Below are 17,058 nucleotides of genomic sequence, written 5' to 3' on the forward strand. Positions count from 1 at the left end.
CCCTAAATGCTGCCAAAACTAGCTTACTACCTCTAGCTACCTGTCATTTCACAGGTGGACTGACAATTACTTAGGCAGTTATTTCTCTCTCGCCTTTACCAGCAGGTTGAACGCAGAACCTGTCAAGCTTCAAACTAGGCAATAAAGATTTCATTCAGCCTGTGACTCAGGTGAGTAATCAGCCTTTCTAACGACACAGTCATGGCCAGAAAGGCTGCAAGAAACATTAAGTTTAAATAAACCTCAAAAAATGTTAAGTGGACAACATAAAAGCCCCAGAGCAAGATCAAATGGTCTCACCTGTGCAGATCCCAAGTTAACCTACTGTATCTTACAGGAGAGGATTTCAGAGGCACTCAGCAATCAGATTCTGAGCAGAACCTGATATACTGAATATATTTTTGCTGCTGACCATTTTGAAAACCTGTCCTCAATATCTGGAGTGATGCCTGATTCTCCAGACTAATTGAAAAATATATGCTGTAAGGCAATGGGAAATTTGAAGTCTTCAGTAAAGAGATCCTATTATATATTCATTATGTTTGGCTACATAAATTTTGTTGTTGCTGTTGTTTTGTTTGGGGTTTTTTTTTGTAATTACTGAAATAACAGTTTCAGTAAGGACACTCAGTCTCAATATATTGCTTTCAAAGAAACCAGCTCAGGAAATGCCACATTAGCTTGCTGTATAGAGAGTTTATTTGAATGCATTTTGTAAAACTACCTTGGATCCTAGAGTTTTATCCCTTAAAACACTAATGAAAACTTTAAAGCATGATACCAGTTAAGAAAAAACTGGAGAACCAAAGGACGGTTATGTAAAACAAGCTTTCATTTTGGAAAAAAAAAAAAAAATCAGATTCAGTAAGAGATAGCTAACAGCACAGCTCCAAAGTGTGTAACTTGATTCTTCATCTTTCTTTAAAAAAACAAAAATGTTTAGTCTGATGTGCAGTAATAACAGGCATTTGGCTTGTTCAGCTGTGGGCTCTGCTGAAGTTATATACTTACCCGTGTTATACTTTCACACAATGATAACAAAGTCAGAGTAATAGGGCTAGCACTGAAACTTGAAGGGCTGCCCATCAAACAGCCGCAAGGAAAGAGGAATGTCCTGAGAAATTCAAGATGGTTTCTTTATTGATGTGGCAGGTTACTTCCCAAGTGCACCAAGAAGCTCAAGGTCACAACACCTCAAGCAGGTGATGGAAGAGAAGAGGAGGAAGAGGTGCCCCCAGTTGTACCTGGTGGAACTGCCCTCACAGCTGAGGGCTCCCAAGAGCTTTACTGCTTAAAAAGACATGCTGTTTAAAGCACTGGTTGGACGTTCTGTGGGGGTACACATACTGGGTATAACACATCTTTGATCTCTTCTGGTCGCTCAGAACCTCACCAGTTGAATTTTAGAAGACTTTTCATTTCATTATTTGGTAAAGCAAGGGACACAGAAGCAAAAAGAAATCAAACAAAATTATTTTTCCTTATATCAAATCATTTTGCACTCCACAAAATTCATGCCTAGATAACACCTCCCTGTATAAAACATGAGGAGAAAAAAATTAAGCCAACCAAGGATTAACTAAGTTACTTCACTGACACCGGCATTACCTGGGAAAAGTAGTACACTTGCACTACCTTTAGCACATATCCTTTTTCATCTGGAGAAGACTGTTTCTGTCTCTACAGTGGACTTTACCACCAAAAATCTAGAGGATTGGATTTCAGTAAATAGAATCAGGAAACAAGGTTTCTTCCTTGAAGAAAGAGCAACGAAGCTGGTGAAGAGTCTAGAGCATGAATCTTATAAGGAGCAGCTGAGGGAACTGGGGCTGTTTAGCCTGGAGAAAAGGAAGCTGAGGGGAGACCTTATTGCTCTTTACAACTACCTCAAAGAAGGTTGTACCCAGGTGGGTGTTGGTCTGTTCTCTCAAGTAATAAGGACAAGTGAAAATGGCCTCACGTTGCACCTGGGGAGGTTTAGATTGGACATCAGGAAAAATTTCTTCACTGAAAGGGTTGTCAAGCCCTGGAACAGGCTGCCCAGGGAAGTGGTTGAGTCACCATCCCTGGAGGTATTTAAAACACATGGAGATGTGAGGCTTAAAGATGTGGTTTAGTGGTGGACTTGGCAGTGTTAGGTTAATGGTTGGGCTTGATGATCTTAATGGTCCTTTCCAATCTAAGTGATTCTACGATTCTATATAGATAAACCTGGCCTCTCCTGCATCTGCTAGCAGCACTTTTGGAAGGACTTTCCCCCTCTCCAATGACGGTAATGTGTCACTCCTTCGCTTCCCAAATTTGATACAACAGGAATCTGAGTGTCCCCAACTCCCAAAGTTCAGTTCTACATGGCTTTTAGTACTTACCTGGAGGGAACAATCTGTCCCATGGACATTAATATTTTGGTGTTAAAACAACAAAAGCTTTGACACACAACAAACTACAGAGTTTCAAAGCAATGCAGTGTTTAGTTAGCGCAACAGCAGAGATGGCATCTATTTCAGTCAGCCTAACTACAAAGTTTCCTGCACTAATGACTAACATGCAAGACTTACACAAGATATTCTGTGTTATCTCAAACAGCTCTTTTTTGGCTAAGAAAGATGGAAATGGAAACCGTCAATGACTCTCTATCCATAGTCACAACAAGGCTTTCTAACAAACAAAAATAAAATACATACAGAAAAAGGAACAAATAACATTAAATTTAAAAGACAGAAAAAAGATTGTCATGTCAAATTATCCAACAAAAGAATCACTTGTGAACTTCCCTTCCATTCATACAGTCAGAGAACAGAAAGCTATTTAGTGTATGTATGTACCTGGAGTTTCTGAATTAGTTCAAGAGTCACTGGATTTAATAAAACTTGTTGTTCTTCAGACAGCATGAAAAAAATGGAAGAAAATATAGTGGAGCTAGTCGATAACAAGGAAGCTCTTGGCTCAACATACGTGATAAACCAGCATAGCACCAAGTTTCAATCTTGTCACGGAACCTTGTTTGTTAAACACTGATTCAACTACAACACATTAAAAGATAGCATACAACATACAGGAAAAAAGGAAGAAGCCTGACTTCTAGGCAACTTAATAAAAAGAGGAAAAAAACCCAAACCACCATACACTAACACTGCACCTGGCTTGTTATAGGGCAGTTGCTGCTGCAATTCTCTGAACCTACTGGTGACAGAAACAATTTTTTCAAAATACCCCAAACAGTTAAATAAGCAAAAATGCAAAAAACAAGAAGGAAGACATGAAGACAAATGTCTAAGAGAAAAGTCTGTCTCTTTTCCCCATATATCATTAATTTTTCATTATGAAATCTAAGAATAAAACATCTTAAACTTTAAGGTATTTAGATTTCCCCAGGGTTTAGGTGGGTAATGAAACAACTATTTTTCAATGTCTCCCTGCAGAGAGTAGATGATCTATGATGCTTCCAAACTAAGGATTGCAAAATGCCAAACAAACCCACCAAATGAACACAAAAAGAAAAATCATACGCAGCAGCACCATATTGCCAGGCCATTTTGATCGGGCACGTTTGCCATAGCCTTTGAGAAGACATGCAGCTTTTTACTCTTTCATTACTACAGAGGATCGTCATACACAAAGCACAAAGAATACATCCCTCAGAAGATATCTTGGAGCCTTTCTGGCCACAAAATTCTGCATTTCTATATACTTAGTTGGCTAACTGCAGGTCTACGGGCCTCACTACTGGTGGTAGTGGTGGAAGCCAGTCAAAGCTTTTTGCATGGGAAAGCAACCCATTGGAAGGAGCAAGGACAACTAAATCATAGAAGTTACCAAACATAAACGGAGCTACTCTACTCAGGGGACTCCTGATGACAGAACAGACTGCTTAGAAACTGCCCTCGAGCAAAAGTCTTGCCAAACAGAAAGTTGTAACAAAAGCCAGTGCTTTCACAGGGTGCCCACAGCGCAGATGACTTTGAGCACTTACACTGCCAGAGGCCATGGCCAAGTGCAAGAGCAGCATTTTCTCACTCGTACTTGCAAACACAGGATTCTGCGGGCATAGCTGGCATGCAGGCACTTTACAAGCCCTAGTCTTCAACACGCTCTGTACTGTTCCTTTCTAAACTTAGTCCACTATGGCATTTTCAAGTGTAAGAGGAAAACAAATTATATTTGGGACAGGGTCTGTCTGATTTCTCACTGGTGCCTAAAGTCCAGCCCCCTACTCCACCCCCCCCCCCCCAAAAAAAAAGCCTAAATCAAATATTTGCAAGCAATTGCTACCCAATTATGATTTTCATAAAAATGGAAAAGGTTTATCTATAAAAGAGTTCATCTGCTGGAGACCCTTTAATCATGATATATTGGCACCTAAAATGGTGCAATTTACCTTGAAGAAGCCTATTTCAAAAGATAAATATCAAACACTGGTTAACATCCACATACACATTTGCATCATATTTTTTTCTACAATTACTTTGAAACCTGAAAAATCCTAGTGATATTATTCTTAATGATCCATTACTATAGCCCAAGGAATATACAATAGGAAAGGGAATAGGAGAGGAGAGAAGCGGTAAGATTAAGGCTAACTTGACCTTACCCAGCACTCGCTGAATGCCAACAAGCAACCGATGCGTGGTTACTCAGACAAGAGTACAAAAAAACTATGTAAGAAAAAAACTACATAAGAAACTAAAGGATGTAATTGCACTTAATACCAAATAACCTCTGTGTATGATGGGGGAGAGTGCAGAGAGAGATGGTTACCTTCAGGAGGAAAGAGTACTGGATATTATGCACTGGTTTACCTTTCTGGTTACGGCTATTTACAGTGGGCAGGTCTCAAGCCATCATAAAGGTGGCTCATACGATGTGGTCTGTTACAGCTGCTGAAGTGAGCCTGTCAAACTTAAAATAGTGAGTCTTATAGGAACGGTACAGATGCACTTCATTAACACGCTCACTGCTGGGCTCCCAGGTGACATGCTCTTAAGTGCCTATATTTCACTGGCATGTTGACACGGGAGTCAGCGATAGAGCTGCCAGCATGGCTGAGGTTCAACAATTTCTCTCCCTCTCTCATGCCAAACCTGTGGGAAGGCACAAGAATGGCAGCTGTCTTTTGTCCAAAGATATGCATTCTAGCTTATTCCATCTCTACTTGTTATTTAATTGGAGCTGAGGCTTTTAAAACCAATCCTGGAGGTATTTTGCCAGTAGCTTTCCAGTAGGAGTCATGCTTTCAACATCATCTGAATAGTTATCTTGACTCTTCAATTCATGTCTTCTTACCTGATAACATATTATCTGTTTTTATTGAAGGAAACTTCAAAGTCATTTCATGTTTGTGCCTGTGAATCATCAGATGATCCTCTGTTGGAAAACGCTGTCAGGCAAACACAGAGAGAGAGAGGAAGAGAGAAAAAAAAAAAAAAAGAAGAAGAATTTAATTCTCTAATAAACTTTTGGCATTGGACAGAATTTCAAAAATGAGAAAGAGAAAGAAATGTATCCAGCTAGAAATGTGTCCAAATGGCACAGGAAACAGAATATTTGAAAATGCAAGTGGGTATGAGTAACAATTAGCTGTACTCTACTTAGAAACGTATTTGCTGCAGTGCTTTCTTGGGTTGCAAACTGCAAGGTGTCATGCATTTGCTTGAAAAAGCTGCAGACCAAGTTTTGGATTCTAAGGGTCTCAGACGCCCGCTCCAGCTACCACAGCCTCACAAGTCACCACGTGCCTGAGGATCTGCGATAACTGCTGTTGTGTATGCTCCTAGCCCGCGGCAAACGCAAAGTAATGTGGTATATCTTAAATCACTTTACTGGATTTTTCTGCTTTTCTACCTTTCTGCAACCTGTATCTGCTGAACAGCAATAAAAATAATCAAATAAGCCAGCCTTTCCTTATCCAAAAGTATTCAGGCAAAATGCATCTTTAATTTTGGAAACCTCTGATACTTTGTCTTGAATCAAAGTGGCAATGCAATGGTGCTCACTGTATAACAACTATTTATAACCCTCTGTGATACTAAATTAAACTCTTTGTCAAGCAGAGAAGGTGGAGAGATGTGCTTTGTAAGAAACTAATCAGTGTGCTAAGTTTGTTTTACAGTCTGATAATAGACTTCTACAACAAATAGCTTCTTTTGAACTAGACAAAGAAGAGACAAGCTTGAATAAATGTTCGAGCACTTGCACGCTTGGGCTCTAAGAGCAGACTGGTTCTGTTAAGTTTCCTTCACCAGAAGGTGCATACACAGACCTTTGCTACAAACTACTGTAATAGTTTTAACAGAGTTATTTCAGGACCAGCAAAGGCCAAAAGTTGTATCACCAGGGCTTGAGGGAAAAAAAAAAAAAATTAAAAGCAGTTTTTTAAAGCAACAGGTACATAGGAGACTGTAAAAAACTGGCAACAATAGAGTTAAAGTGACAATGCTTTCAACACAGTATATTCTTGGCTAAGTGACTTTGCTTGTGGCTATAGTATAAATAGTTGCAGTATGTTACACCTTCTGAGAATTTCTCTAAGCCCATAGACAAAGCAGCATAAATAATGGGAATGAATTCTCTGGAAAAAAAAAAAAATCCCAACGACCTTTTCCTCACTGTGAAATCCTGGTGCATTGCTTACTCATCTGGAAGAAATGCAGCACTAGAAATTTATGTTAAGAACAAAGGAAATATGTGAAAGACCTTGCTCAATGAAATTGGGGGGGGGGGGGGAAACCCACATTTTGTTCTCGTGAAAATGGATTTTCCTTCATGGACACCACACTCTGTCTTCAGGGTGAAATCAGCCATCTTAAAGAGGGCATGGGGCAACTGAGGAGAAGCTATTCCTCCAGCCTAGATTTCTCTGTCTTTTTTGTAAATCTGCTTTCTTATGCAGAAGGTCAACTCCCTCAGCCCTCGATACACATCTGCACTGGCTGACAGAGAAGCCAGTCCCCAGACAGCTTAGCTGGATAGCAGCGCTACACTATGGACTTCTGTCAAGTCGTCATTTACAATAAAAGGAGGTCATTTTTTGAAATGGGAAATTAAATGGGTTTTAAGACAAAGTCACACCTACACTGCTTGTCTTTCCAAATTGTAACAGCATACAGCCAAACCTGCTCTCTGAACACCTAAATAAGCTTGTTTGGATCAGCTTCTCCTCCGCTGAGGAAACTAATTAATAGCTGACATGAAAACACTCAAGTCCACTGATTTGAGTGGAAGTTAGTTTTAGTATTCAACAAAAAGGTAAACAAAACTTGACTATAAAATTCAGATACTTTTATTCTACCTCTGTGGCAGAGTGGTGAAAGTTTAACTCTGCATGTGGAGATCTGAAGTGACAAATCCTCAATCAGAGGGACAATCCAAAAGATACCCTCTGACACCCGTAGAAAGGCTCCCACTTAGTGAAACAGCAAAGCTGCTCAGCCAGTTGTTAACCAGACCTCAGGCTTCTCCCTTTCCTTCTTTCAGCTCTTGGCAAAATCAACACCTACACTCCGGTAAGAGTCACCCATCGTTCCACCAGAAGAACCTAAAGGGTTGTAAAAATGTTAGCCAGCTGAAAACTCCCAACATACAGTTAAAGCAGGGAAATATTACCCTCGTTAAGAGAGGACAACTCTGGGAAATGGGTAAGCTAAATCACTTAAACCAGAGGCAGACAGGAAGCCTGTGGCAAAAGCCCAAAAGATGCCCTTGCCTGAAGATTTTACTCACAAACTCTTGTCACTACACAAAATTACGGTTGGAAGCGTCACACATGGAACTTCCCTCATCGCTGCATGGGGGGGAAACTTCCCTCACCACTGCAAAATCATTGAAAAACACATAAATCTCAATTCAGAATCCTTGTCACTTCAGGTTTTTTAAGATCATTAAACATCTAATGTTACAGTCAGACTATACCCTCAGAGACACATGGCAGATGACCAGTCAACAGGAATCTCAAATGTACATCCTGGGACAGAATTTATCTACAGGCTGCATTTTCTATAGAGAATATTTAGTAGGAAGATGTCTCCAAGATTAAAAAACAAAACAAAACAAAAAATAATAAGATATAAATTTATTTAAGTGTTTTTAAAATATAATAATCAGGAGGGTTACCACTTCCAATAGGAAACATAATATATTCCATCATTCATCTAAGCAGCAGACAGACAAATGTGTCCTGCCTAGTGTGTCCTCTCTTGCTAGCCACTAAAGGAACTTGCAGTACCTGGCTTGAAATATTAGGCTTGGGGAAGAGGGAAGGCACAGAAGCAGCTTGAGAAGCACTTTTACCAACTCACTTTTGACTGGCTGATGTATTTGCTTTAAATATTTTGTAATAATATCTTGTGGGGTAAGGAGAGAATTGGGGTGAGGGGGGGACGGGGGACTTAAAACCCCAAAAACCAACACACATATTATTATTATTAGACATGTGTTAATATATCAGGAGGCATTATACAAGCCAGAGCTAGTGCTAAGGACTCAATTAATATCACCGCTGACTCCACTCACCTGTGAGCAGCCTGGGGCACTGCAGACAAAAGGCCTCTCCTGCTCCAAGTTCATCTTTGATTCCTCATAAATCTACATGTTAAAAGGGGGAGGGGGAAAGAAAGGGAACCTATGAATATATATGTTCTAAACTTCACACATACATGCAACATACAATCGTCATGGTTTGTGCTTTTATTTCAAACTCCCAAAACAGACCAGAACAAAGTTTTCATCCTCAGAGTACTAAATTTGCTAATATTCAGCAGGCTCCCTATAGTCTAAGTTCTTATTACTCCTTCCTGAGCACATATTTACTTTGAAGGAAGGAAAGAAAAAAAAAAAAACCATTAAGCTTTCACAGCAGAAATCTGCCTCAGAAAAAAGCATATGTTCAGTGTTGTTATTAGATAAGACCGTGTCTGCTCAGAAATATCTCGAATTAAGGGTTTTTACCTCTCCTTCTTCAGTTCCTGCTGAACAACATTAAAACCAGACATCTAGGTTACTTCTGAGAAAGAACCCACTTTTTGAAGTTCTTCATCCATACTGTTCGATAGTAATAACTTAAATACATTACATACATGCTTTCTATACACACAAGATAATTGTGCATCCCCATCCCTTAAAAGGTCAGCTAGATCCTCAGGAGCTTGAGAAATGAAGTTTTGCCTAAAACCGCAGCTTCCCCATAGCAGTTCCCGTCCTGTAACCTTGAACTAAAGCCTGGGGGAGAGCTCCTGGGTCTCGAATAAAACTGAAGGAGGAAACATTCGCCCCCAGAACGCAGTAATGCAGCTGAATTTGGGCCAGTATTACGGCAGTGACCCTGACCAGCATCAACAAAAATAATTTTTTAGTAACATTCTAGGACGTAAAATAAAGAAGTCACCTCTTTCAGAAATGTTCTGAGCCTGTTGGTACAACTGGCATTACAAGCTAGAATATAGTAGCTGACCCACCTTAAAGCACAACATATGACTTTGGCTTACATTATGCCTCAAATCCCTTAAAATTCAGCCTCACCGCAGCCCCACTTAGGCAAATACCTGAGTTGTGTTTGTGTAATTTTTTCGTAAAACAAAGAGAAATATCTTGGTGGAGAAGCAGAAATTTATTTTAAAGCTATACAAATCTGCAGAAGGACAAGTGCTAAAATTACTCAACCCTGTTGTCATTTTTTAAAACTACGATTCATTGCTTCCTATTGTTAGGAATATATTTAAAACATTTACATTTGTTGTTAGAAAAGCTTTATTTTCAAAGAGTTGCTACCATCCTCTGCAAACAATAAATACACCACTAACCTGAACATCAGCCAGACCTATACTTACAGCAATAATTTTCAGTGCCTTAAGTTCTCAAAAAAACCCCCCCAAATTTCTGAATGATAACTTTTTCTTTTTAATTAAAATTCATTCTGGTGGACAGCATTAGCCTGACAGGATATTTTCCTACTTGTGACCTTAAAAAAAAAAAAAAAAAGGAAAAAAAAGGCAGCAGAGTACCCTTTACCTGACTTCACTGACTCCCAAAAGCAGCATCCAGAAGTGAAAAATTTCTATTTTTATTTGTCCTTTAACCTCCACAAGGACACTAACTGCTAAAGGTGATAATTATCATTAGCTGATTTTCTTGTGGACACCTCTACCAACATCTGGCCTCAAACAAGTGATGTATTGCACCAAATGCAATCGGGTGTCAAGAAAGACCCTAACTCAGGACTAACCTATCTATCTACACAAGGCTAGAACTGAAATAACTAAAGTTGTACCTAATTTACTCCTTTAAGATTATTCATATCCTGTTTTGATTTAACTTACAGCTATGTTAAACTGAAATAGGATACTCATAATCAGAAATGAAAGAGTATGTTCACATAAAAGCTTATACTAAAATAACTAAAGGTGTTAAATTACTTCTAATTTCAGTTATTTCGGTTCCAGACTGTGCATAGACAAGCTCTTCTGGGTGAAGCAATAAAAATGCTCTGAATTACACTATCCTGTCTGAAAGAAACGAGCAGCAGAGAGATAACTGGCTAAACAAACAAACCCCCGCAAAAACAAACCCAAAACCTCCAGCTAAGCTTGATTTTTAAATCCACCTCTATTTATGGGATGTGACCCTGGGATGTTGTCTTTCCTAAAGACCTTTTCAGAGAAAGAAAGAAAAAAAGGGGGGGGGGGGGAAAGATACGTGTGGATAATGAAAGGCTTTATCTGATATCTCAATTACTCCTGCAACTGAAACACTGCCAAAGGTTTCTGTTACCCCTTTCTCCCCTCCTCGGGGGAGAGTGACAACTGCATTTTCAATAGCAGAACAACGGATGAGACTAAGTTAAAGAAAACAAGAGAGTAACAATTCTGGTCCCAAGTGCCCAAGTGAATTTCAAAACATTACCAGGAATTATTTGGAGTTTGTTTTCTTATTAAGTATTGCAAGTCTAAAACTGACCTCCTTGCCCTGAGCTTGAGCTTTAGTCCCTAAATCCATCGGTACATGCTCTGATACAATTAAATGATTCTCAAGGTTACTAGATAGATAAGCACGGAGTAAGCACCAAAATAATGTACTTGATGAGGACGAGAATCCTGAGCATGGGGATTGACTGCAGGAAAACATAGACTTGGGCTTTATTCTCAGTACTTTGAAAAGGTGTCAGATTCAACATCCAGTCATTTACCACGAATGTACAAGCAACTGCTGGTTCCCACGAGAATCACCCTTTGCAGACTATTTGCAGACACTAGACTTAAAAAAAAAAAAAAAAAAAAAGTAATAATCCAGAACGGCTATATCATGCGTGCCCTCCAGGATACTGTCTGGCATAACTTGACCCATATAACATGTTACCAGATAGTTCAATGCCCTCAAGACAAATTGCACCATGCAGAATTCATATTTACGTGTGATGCTATCACCGGCGGTTTAGACCGTAGTACTACTGACTCTGTTACTATAGTAAATGAGTGAGAGAAGCTGCGTACTGCCTACAGTTTTTGAGAGGGTGTCTGGTGCTTGGCTATCACAGCAGTAATTCAAGCTTTATGCTCGAATGCTAACCAGAAACAAGCAGGTGAAAAATCTGGGCTGTGACTGCGAACCTCCTGCATCCTCCATTCCTGCTGAGCTCCACAAGAGCTATGGATGCACAAGCAACGCGGGTTCTCACCCCAGCTTTGCAGCAGGATGGGAGTTCTCAGCAACAGAGGGTTTTTTTGGTTGTGCAGAGCACAGTTTGCACGGCATCCTTTTCAAGATGCAGGCATGCATCTCCCATCCTTCAGTCAGACACAGCCCCTGGCGCACAGTTCACTTCGCGCAGCTGAAGTGTGTTGCTGGGCCACACAACTCAAGTCTCCTTTTTCCACAGTGTGTGCAGGTGGTTCAGCATACATGAAGGAAATCACGCAACCAATGGCAACATTTTGACTTCACCTAATAAAAATAAATCACAGCAACCTTTCCATCTAAATTAAGGTGCTTATTAACCTTTGGGATCTTAAAAATTCAAGTTACACTCGTGCACCTTTCATAGTACTACATACGACTGCCACAATTAACGTGCATGAAGAATATCAGGCAAATCTATGACGACTGAAAGTTTAAAAATTGCTCGGGCCTGAATTTTTTTTTTTACTTCTGTTATCAATAGCTTAATTTATTGCAACTTTGTGACCTTTTCAAAGAAACAAACAAGAATTATAAATATAAGTGAGCACCAATATTGATATGTCAGCATTAGTTCTGATATTATTAACAATAGGCATAAGTGCATTATGCAGCAGAAAAGGGGGCTGAATTTTAATAGACATGTTAACAACATCTGTCAGCATTTATTGCCCTATTGTGACCACGTAAAGAGCCTTATTGGCAGAATACATAAGTGAGGAAATCTGCTGTGCTGTTGTAGCCTGCCATTCTCCTGAAATATCACTCTGCTTAGGAGAAGTTAAGGTATTCTAATTAGATAAATAAATAAACAAAAATAGAGAAGAAACATAGAAAGACTTCTCCAAGCCATGTCACATGGAAGAGAAACAAGTTCTGCAGCAAGCCAAGATTTCCTTCTATTCCTTGATTTCTGCATAAGATACTTCTAAACATTTTTATTATAATTAATAAAACTGAAGCCCACAGCAAGGAATGCAAGAACATAACAAAGAAATAAAAAGCAAACAAAAGAAGCAAAACCATCCTCAGAACACAGCAACCAACTACATCCCCTCTCAGCAGCATCCAGAGGGAAGTACCCCACGTCCTCGGGCTCCTCAAGGAGACTTTGCAGAGCCCCAGGATCATCCTTTCTGAATCAGAAAAATAGCTCTAACACCAAGAAAGCATGCTCTTCTCTCTCACTCTCTCTCCCCCTTTTTAAACTCAGCAGTAATCTTATTGCCTTACTGGTAAAAACATCAAGCAGGCTTGTTTCCTGTTTCAATGTTATTCTTGAAGTGGGCTGCAGTACGAATCTGATTTTCATTGGGCTATTATTATTTGCAGCTGCGTGACCTTTTTAACCCTCTTTTAAAAGTGACATTTCAGCCTTCAACCTCAAGCTGTCTAAATGTTGCAAGGTTTTCAGTCCTCTGATTAACAGTGAAAAAGAACCGATGGGGAGGCGTATACTACGATGTGTCTAATCCAGGTCAGTGCAACCATCCTGCCATTTGCACAAGTGAGTAATTACACTCTTATAAGCAACCTGTTTGTTGAAATTAATCACCTAGGCACATGCTTGCAAGACAGGTTTCTTCAGCCTGGTGTGACCAAGGTCGCTGAGATTTCCAAATACAAGTACCAAACACACGGTCGCTAGCGTTAGCAGCGGTATGCAGAGACATGAGCAATAAATGAAGCATCACCTATTTTTTAGGGTCATGGCCACAATGTATAAAAAGTGAGCGGAGATGTGGTTATGGTGCACTTGTGAATATTAAAGAACCCCATTGGCGTATGCAGCATTTTAAACTGCTAGTCGTGGCTATTCGGTACAGCACTATTTACAGATAATTACAGCGTTATTACAAATGCTATTAAGACTTGTTGGTTTTGGAAGTATAGTACATGCAGGGTTAATGCCTACGGCTGTTCCCAATATGTCCTTGCATAAGCAAAGCCAATTTTAAGTATCATTGTGCTGAAAGGGCGCACGGTGTTTTTCGTCGGCATGGGCTGTTCAGTGGAAGTGCTTGTTTTCCGAAACCAGCATCATGCTTTCCACATGCACACATACAGGGCTCATTATCACAGCCCTGCCTGCTTCGGCTGCTACAACGAAGGGTCTGTCAGCATTTCCATTAGAAACCCCCTCGTTTCAGGATTAAAGCATTTCCAAATGGTTCTGGACGCTGGAAAGCAATTTGTGTCTGGAGTCCCCAAGAAGGCCTTTAATGTGATGCACATTTGAGCTGGGGCTTGAGCCCTCACTGGTACCCCAGTGAAGTTTTTGTGACTGCATTTCTGACATTTATATGTGGAAAAACACTCACCTTGGGCCTTTATTCATTTGTTTTAAAAGAAGAGAGCCCCATAAATCTTTAGGCAGAGCCGAGTGCTCTCAGAAAGCGGTTGATGTGTGAATTGCCTCAACAGCAAGCAGCCCTTGGTCCTTTCCCCGTGGTTGGCAGCGCTGCCACCCAGCAGCAAGCACCTCTGCGTGGCACGGTGGGGGTGCCTCGCTAGTAGTTAGTCCCTTGCCACCTGTGAAGTTGCTGGCCACTGGCATGCTTTGGGATCGTTTGCAAATGGAGCAGCGAAAAGATTCTTGTTTCACACTGCTAGACACACCAGGTCTTTTTGACCCGCCGCTTGGTTTGCTTACTGCCTGTCGGAACAAAATCCAGCGCTGCAAAGGCTCCCCAGCAGTCCTAAGGTTTTGTCCTATCTCTCTCTTCCACGTATATACATTTGCCTCCAAATCAGATGAGGGAAAAGAGTTTTTGCTCCCCAGCTCAGCATCTGGCCACCAAAAACCACTGTTTCTGGAAAACCAAATAGCTGCCACCTGCCTTTCTTCTACTTATGCTTTCTTCTCAAGAAAGCAGAACTGGGGATAACTAAAAAAAGAAGGGGCAAAGATAGGAAATTTCAAAAAGAAACAAGAAAGAAGTTTGTAAAACTCTGGATTGGGGGGGGGGGGGTGGTGTGTGTAATAAGGGGAAGAACCCCAAAGGGGCTGGGGGCAGGGAGCCACCAGTGGAAATGGAAAAGAGAAAGAAAATGGAAGTGAGGACTGCAAGCCACTGAGGACTGAACTGAGGAAGAGGAAGGGAGTAAAAGGATACCTCTGAAAAAGAAACTCAAAATAGAAAGCAGATGACCTACTGCCTTCCCACGTAACAGCAGCGCGAGAGCCCAACACTGTATATCATCCATGCAAGATAGAGTATTTGGTAGAGGGCACAATTTGTCCTCTACACTGGATGAGCTGTATCTCAAGTCTAGCGAGAATGCACGAGTCTAAATGATTACTCTATTTCTTGGGCTCTCCATTTCCACATAGGAAACCCCTCATGGATTTACTTGGTATAGGGCAAAAGGATTTGCTGTGTTACAGAAATGGCCATGGGGTTATTAAGCACAGGCAACAGAAGACAAAAAAAGGAAACAGGAGAACAGAAGTGAAAAGTGAATTTAAACTAAAAGCAAACAAAAAAAAAACCCCAAACCCAGCACTTCTGAAAACAGTTCATGAAAGTTATCTCAGCACAGAAATATTCTATAGGAGAAATCAGATCTTTATAGGGAAAGATGGCTATTACTTCAACTCTGGAAAAACACTTTGAGGAATAATGTGGTTATTTTGCACTCTGCAATTGGCCAAACAGGGCCGGCCTGACCTGGAAGCGTCCCAGGCTTGTAGCTCTGCAACTGTCCCCCACTGATGGCATTTGCAGAACAACCCTAATACCTGCTCTCCCTAGTTACAAGTCTGAAATGACACGAGAGACCAGGCTGTAACCTTGCTGACAGCACAGAGGTTTGCTTAACAGAACACGCAGCAGCACAAGCTGTGGCAATATAACCACAGAGTCAGGCAGTGCAAGGAACAGGCACGATTCCACAATGAACATTTCGCACGCCGGCAGACAGAAACACCACCTGTATCACTTCTCCATTGCCCCTACAAGCAATTTTTCCGCTAGCTTTTCAGTGCTGGACATTCAACAGCTAACCCAGACCTACTGAAGTAAAATCAGTATCTGACTCTATGGACTTAACATAACAAATGTTAGGGAGAATGTCAAGTGTCTACCGGTAGTTAAACAGCATCCAAATTTCATGTTTATCTCAACGTGAACGAATACTGTCCTTGTTCGTTATCATCAGGCATTCAACTTAAGTGCTGATGTTAGAAGGTTAAGTGAGACTTGAGTGTCTTGGGAGGGAGGGAAAGGAAGGAGGGAGGAAAAGGAGGAAAAGGAAGGGAAGGGAGGGAAAGGAGAGAAGGGCTATGTTAAAGCAGGATTCAAACAGATGCTTTAAATCGTCTGCTACAAAAGGACTCTCCGCTATCTCAAAAGCTTCAATGCTCAGACTTCTGTGATCGGAGGCATGCACGTGGGGATAATATCTGCCCTTACTTAAGTCACTGTCCATCTCACAAATAGTTCTGCACGAAGGGAGGTGGGGGAACTGCAAAACAACTGCAGTAACACAAGTGACAGGAATCTTGCTTCAAGAGACAACCACTAACAGCTAGCATTTTAAAGGAAAAACATACTTTCTCTGTTCTTTATGAGCAAGTCTTGGCTTCTCCCTGTTTGGGACACAGTCCCTTGGGGCACAGAATAGCACACAGAAGTTAAAACCACCATTAGCTGAAATCAATATTTACTACCAAACTCTTGAAAGATTTAAAGGAGAAGATAACATGCAACGCCATTCTGGGCTCTTACACTCATTATTAACGTGGATCTAATAGCACCCACTCTCTCCCACTACTAATTTTTAACACTTAACACTACGCTCAACAGCCCTACAGTGTAATAGCTGATGCCCTACCAAGTTGCTAATAACACAAGAACAGTCTGCTTAAAATTGTATCTACAGTTATTTTCCAGGCAAAGGGATAAAAAAGAGCAGAAGATGCTTAGCCTTGTCAGACAGTCTGCCCCAATTTTCACTCGTCTCCCAAAGGTTATTAGTATTAAGTGAGGTGGGTCCTCTGTCTTCTGCAAACCCCTTCACAAACACAGCCCCGTTCCCAGAGCTGTAGAAGTCGCTATGCTTCATGTCAGTGGTTCCTATGCCAAGAGCATGATCGTGGGTGTATGAAAGAAAAACAAAGAGTCTTCAGATCATCTTTACAAGTTAAGATGGTTCATCATGCCTATTGCTGTGAAATGAAAAAAAAAAAACCCTACTTCAAGGAAAAATTTCAAGCGTTATGCGCTGGAGAAGATCTCCAGGATGCCTGCAAAGGGCAGAAAAGGCAACTGCAACTGTGGTGAGAGATGAAGCCCATGAAGCAGAGGGTGTCAATGATGAACTCCCAGTAACATCTGGCAAATAAGCTAATCTTTTGGGACTTTCCAATGTTGGCAGATAAGCGTGTTGTCC

The 17,058-nt window shown here is 40.7% G+C and overlaps 1 protein-coding gene across 9 annotated transcripts in view; it reads right to left on the reverse strand.

Moving 5' to 3' along the window:
- The window catches only part of CREB5 (cAMP responsive element binding protein 5), a 261,478-nt gene that overhangs the window by 209,918 nt on the left and 34,502 nt on the right, over positions 1-17,058 (reverse strand). For 3 of the 9 annotated variants that reach the window (XM_054817764.1, XM_054817763.1, XM_054817761.1), the window contains 3 exons: positions 8,509-8,580; positions 5,284-5,377; positions 2,559-2,597 (listed from right to left, as the gene is read on the reverse strand). The exons of 1 other annotated variant lie outside the window; for it this stretch is intronic. In XM_054817764.1, the coding sequence (XP_054673739.1) occupies positions 2,559-2,597; positions 5,284-5,377; positions 8,509-8,562 (187 nt within the window). In that variant the 5' untranslated portion in view covers positions 8,563-8,580. The remainder of the gene's footprint in view (positions 1-2,558; positions 2,598-5,283; positions 5,378-8,508; positions 8,581-17,058) is intronic. 5 more of the 9 variants (XM_054817767.1, XM_054817766.1, XM_054817762.1 and 2 more) reach the window with 2 other exon arrangements.

This window comes from Grus americana, chromosome 2 (genome assembly GCF_028858705.1).
Source record: "Grus americana isolate bGruAme1 chromosome 2, bGruAme1.mat, whole genome shotgun sequence".
Classification (NCBI taxonomy): Eukaryota; Metazoa; Chordata; class Aves; order Gruiformes; family Gruidae; genus Grus; species Grus americana.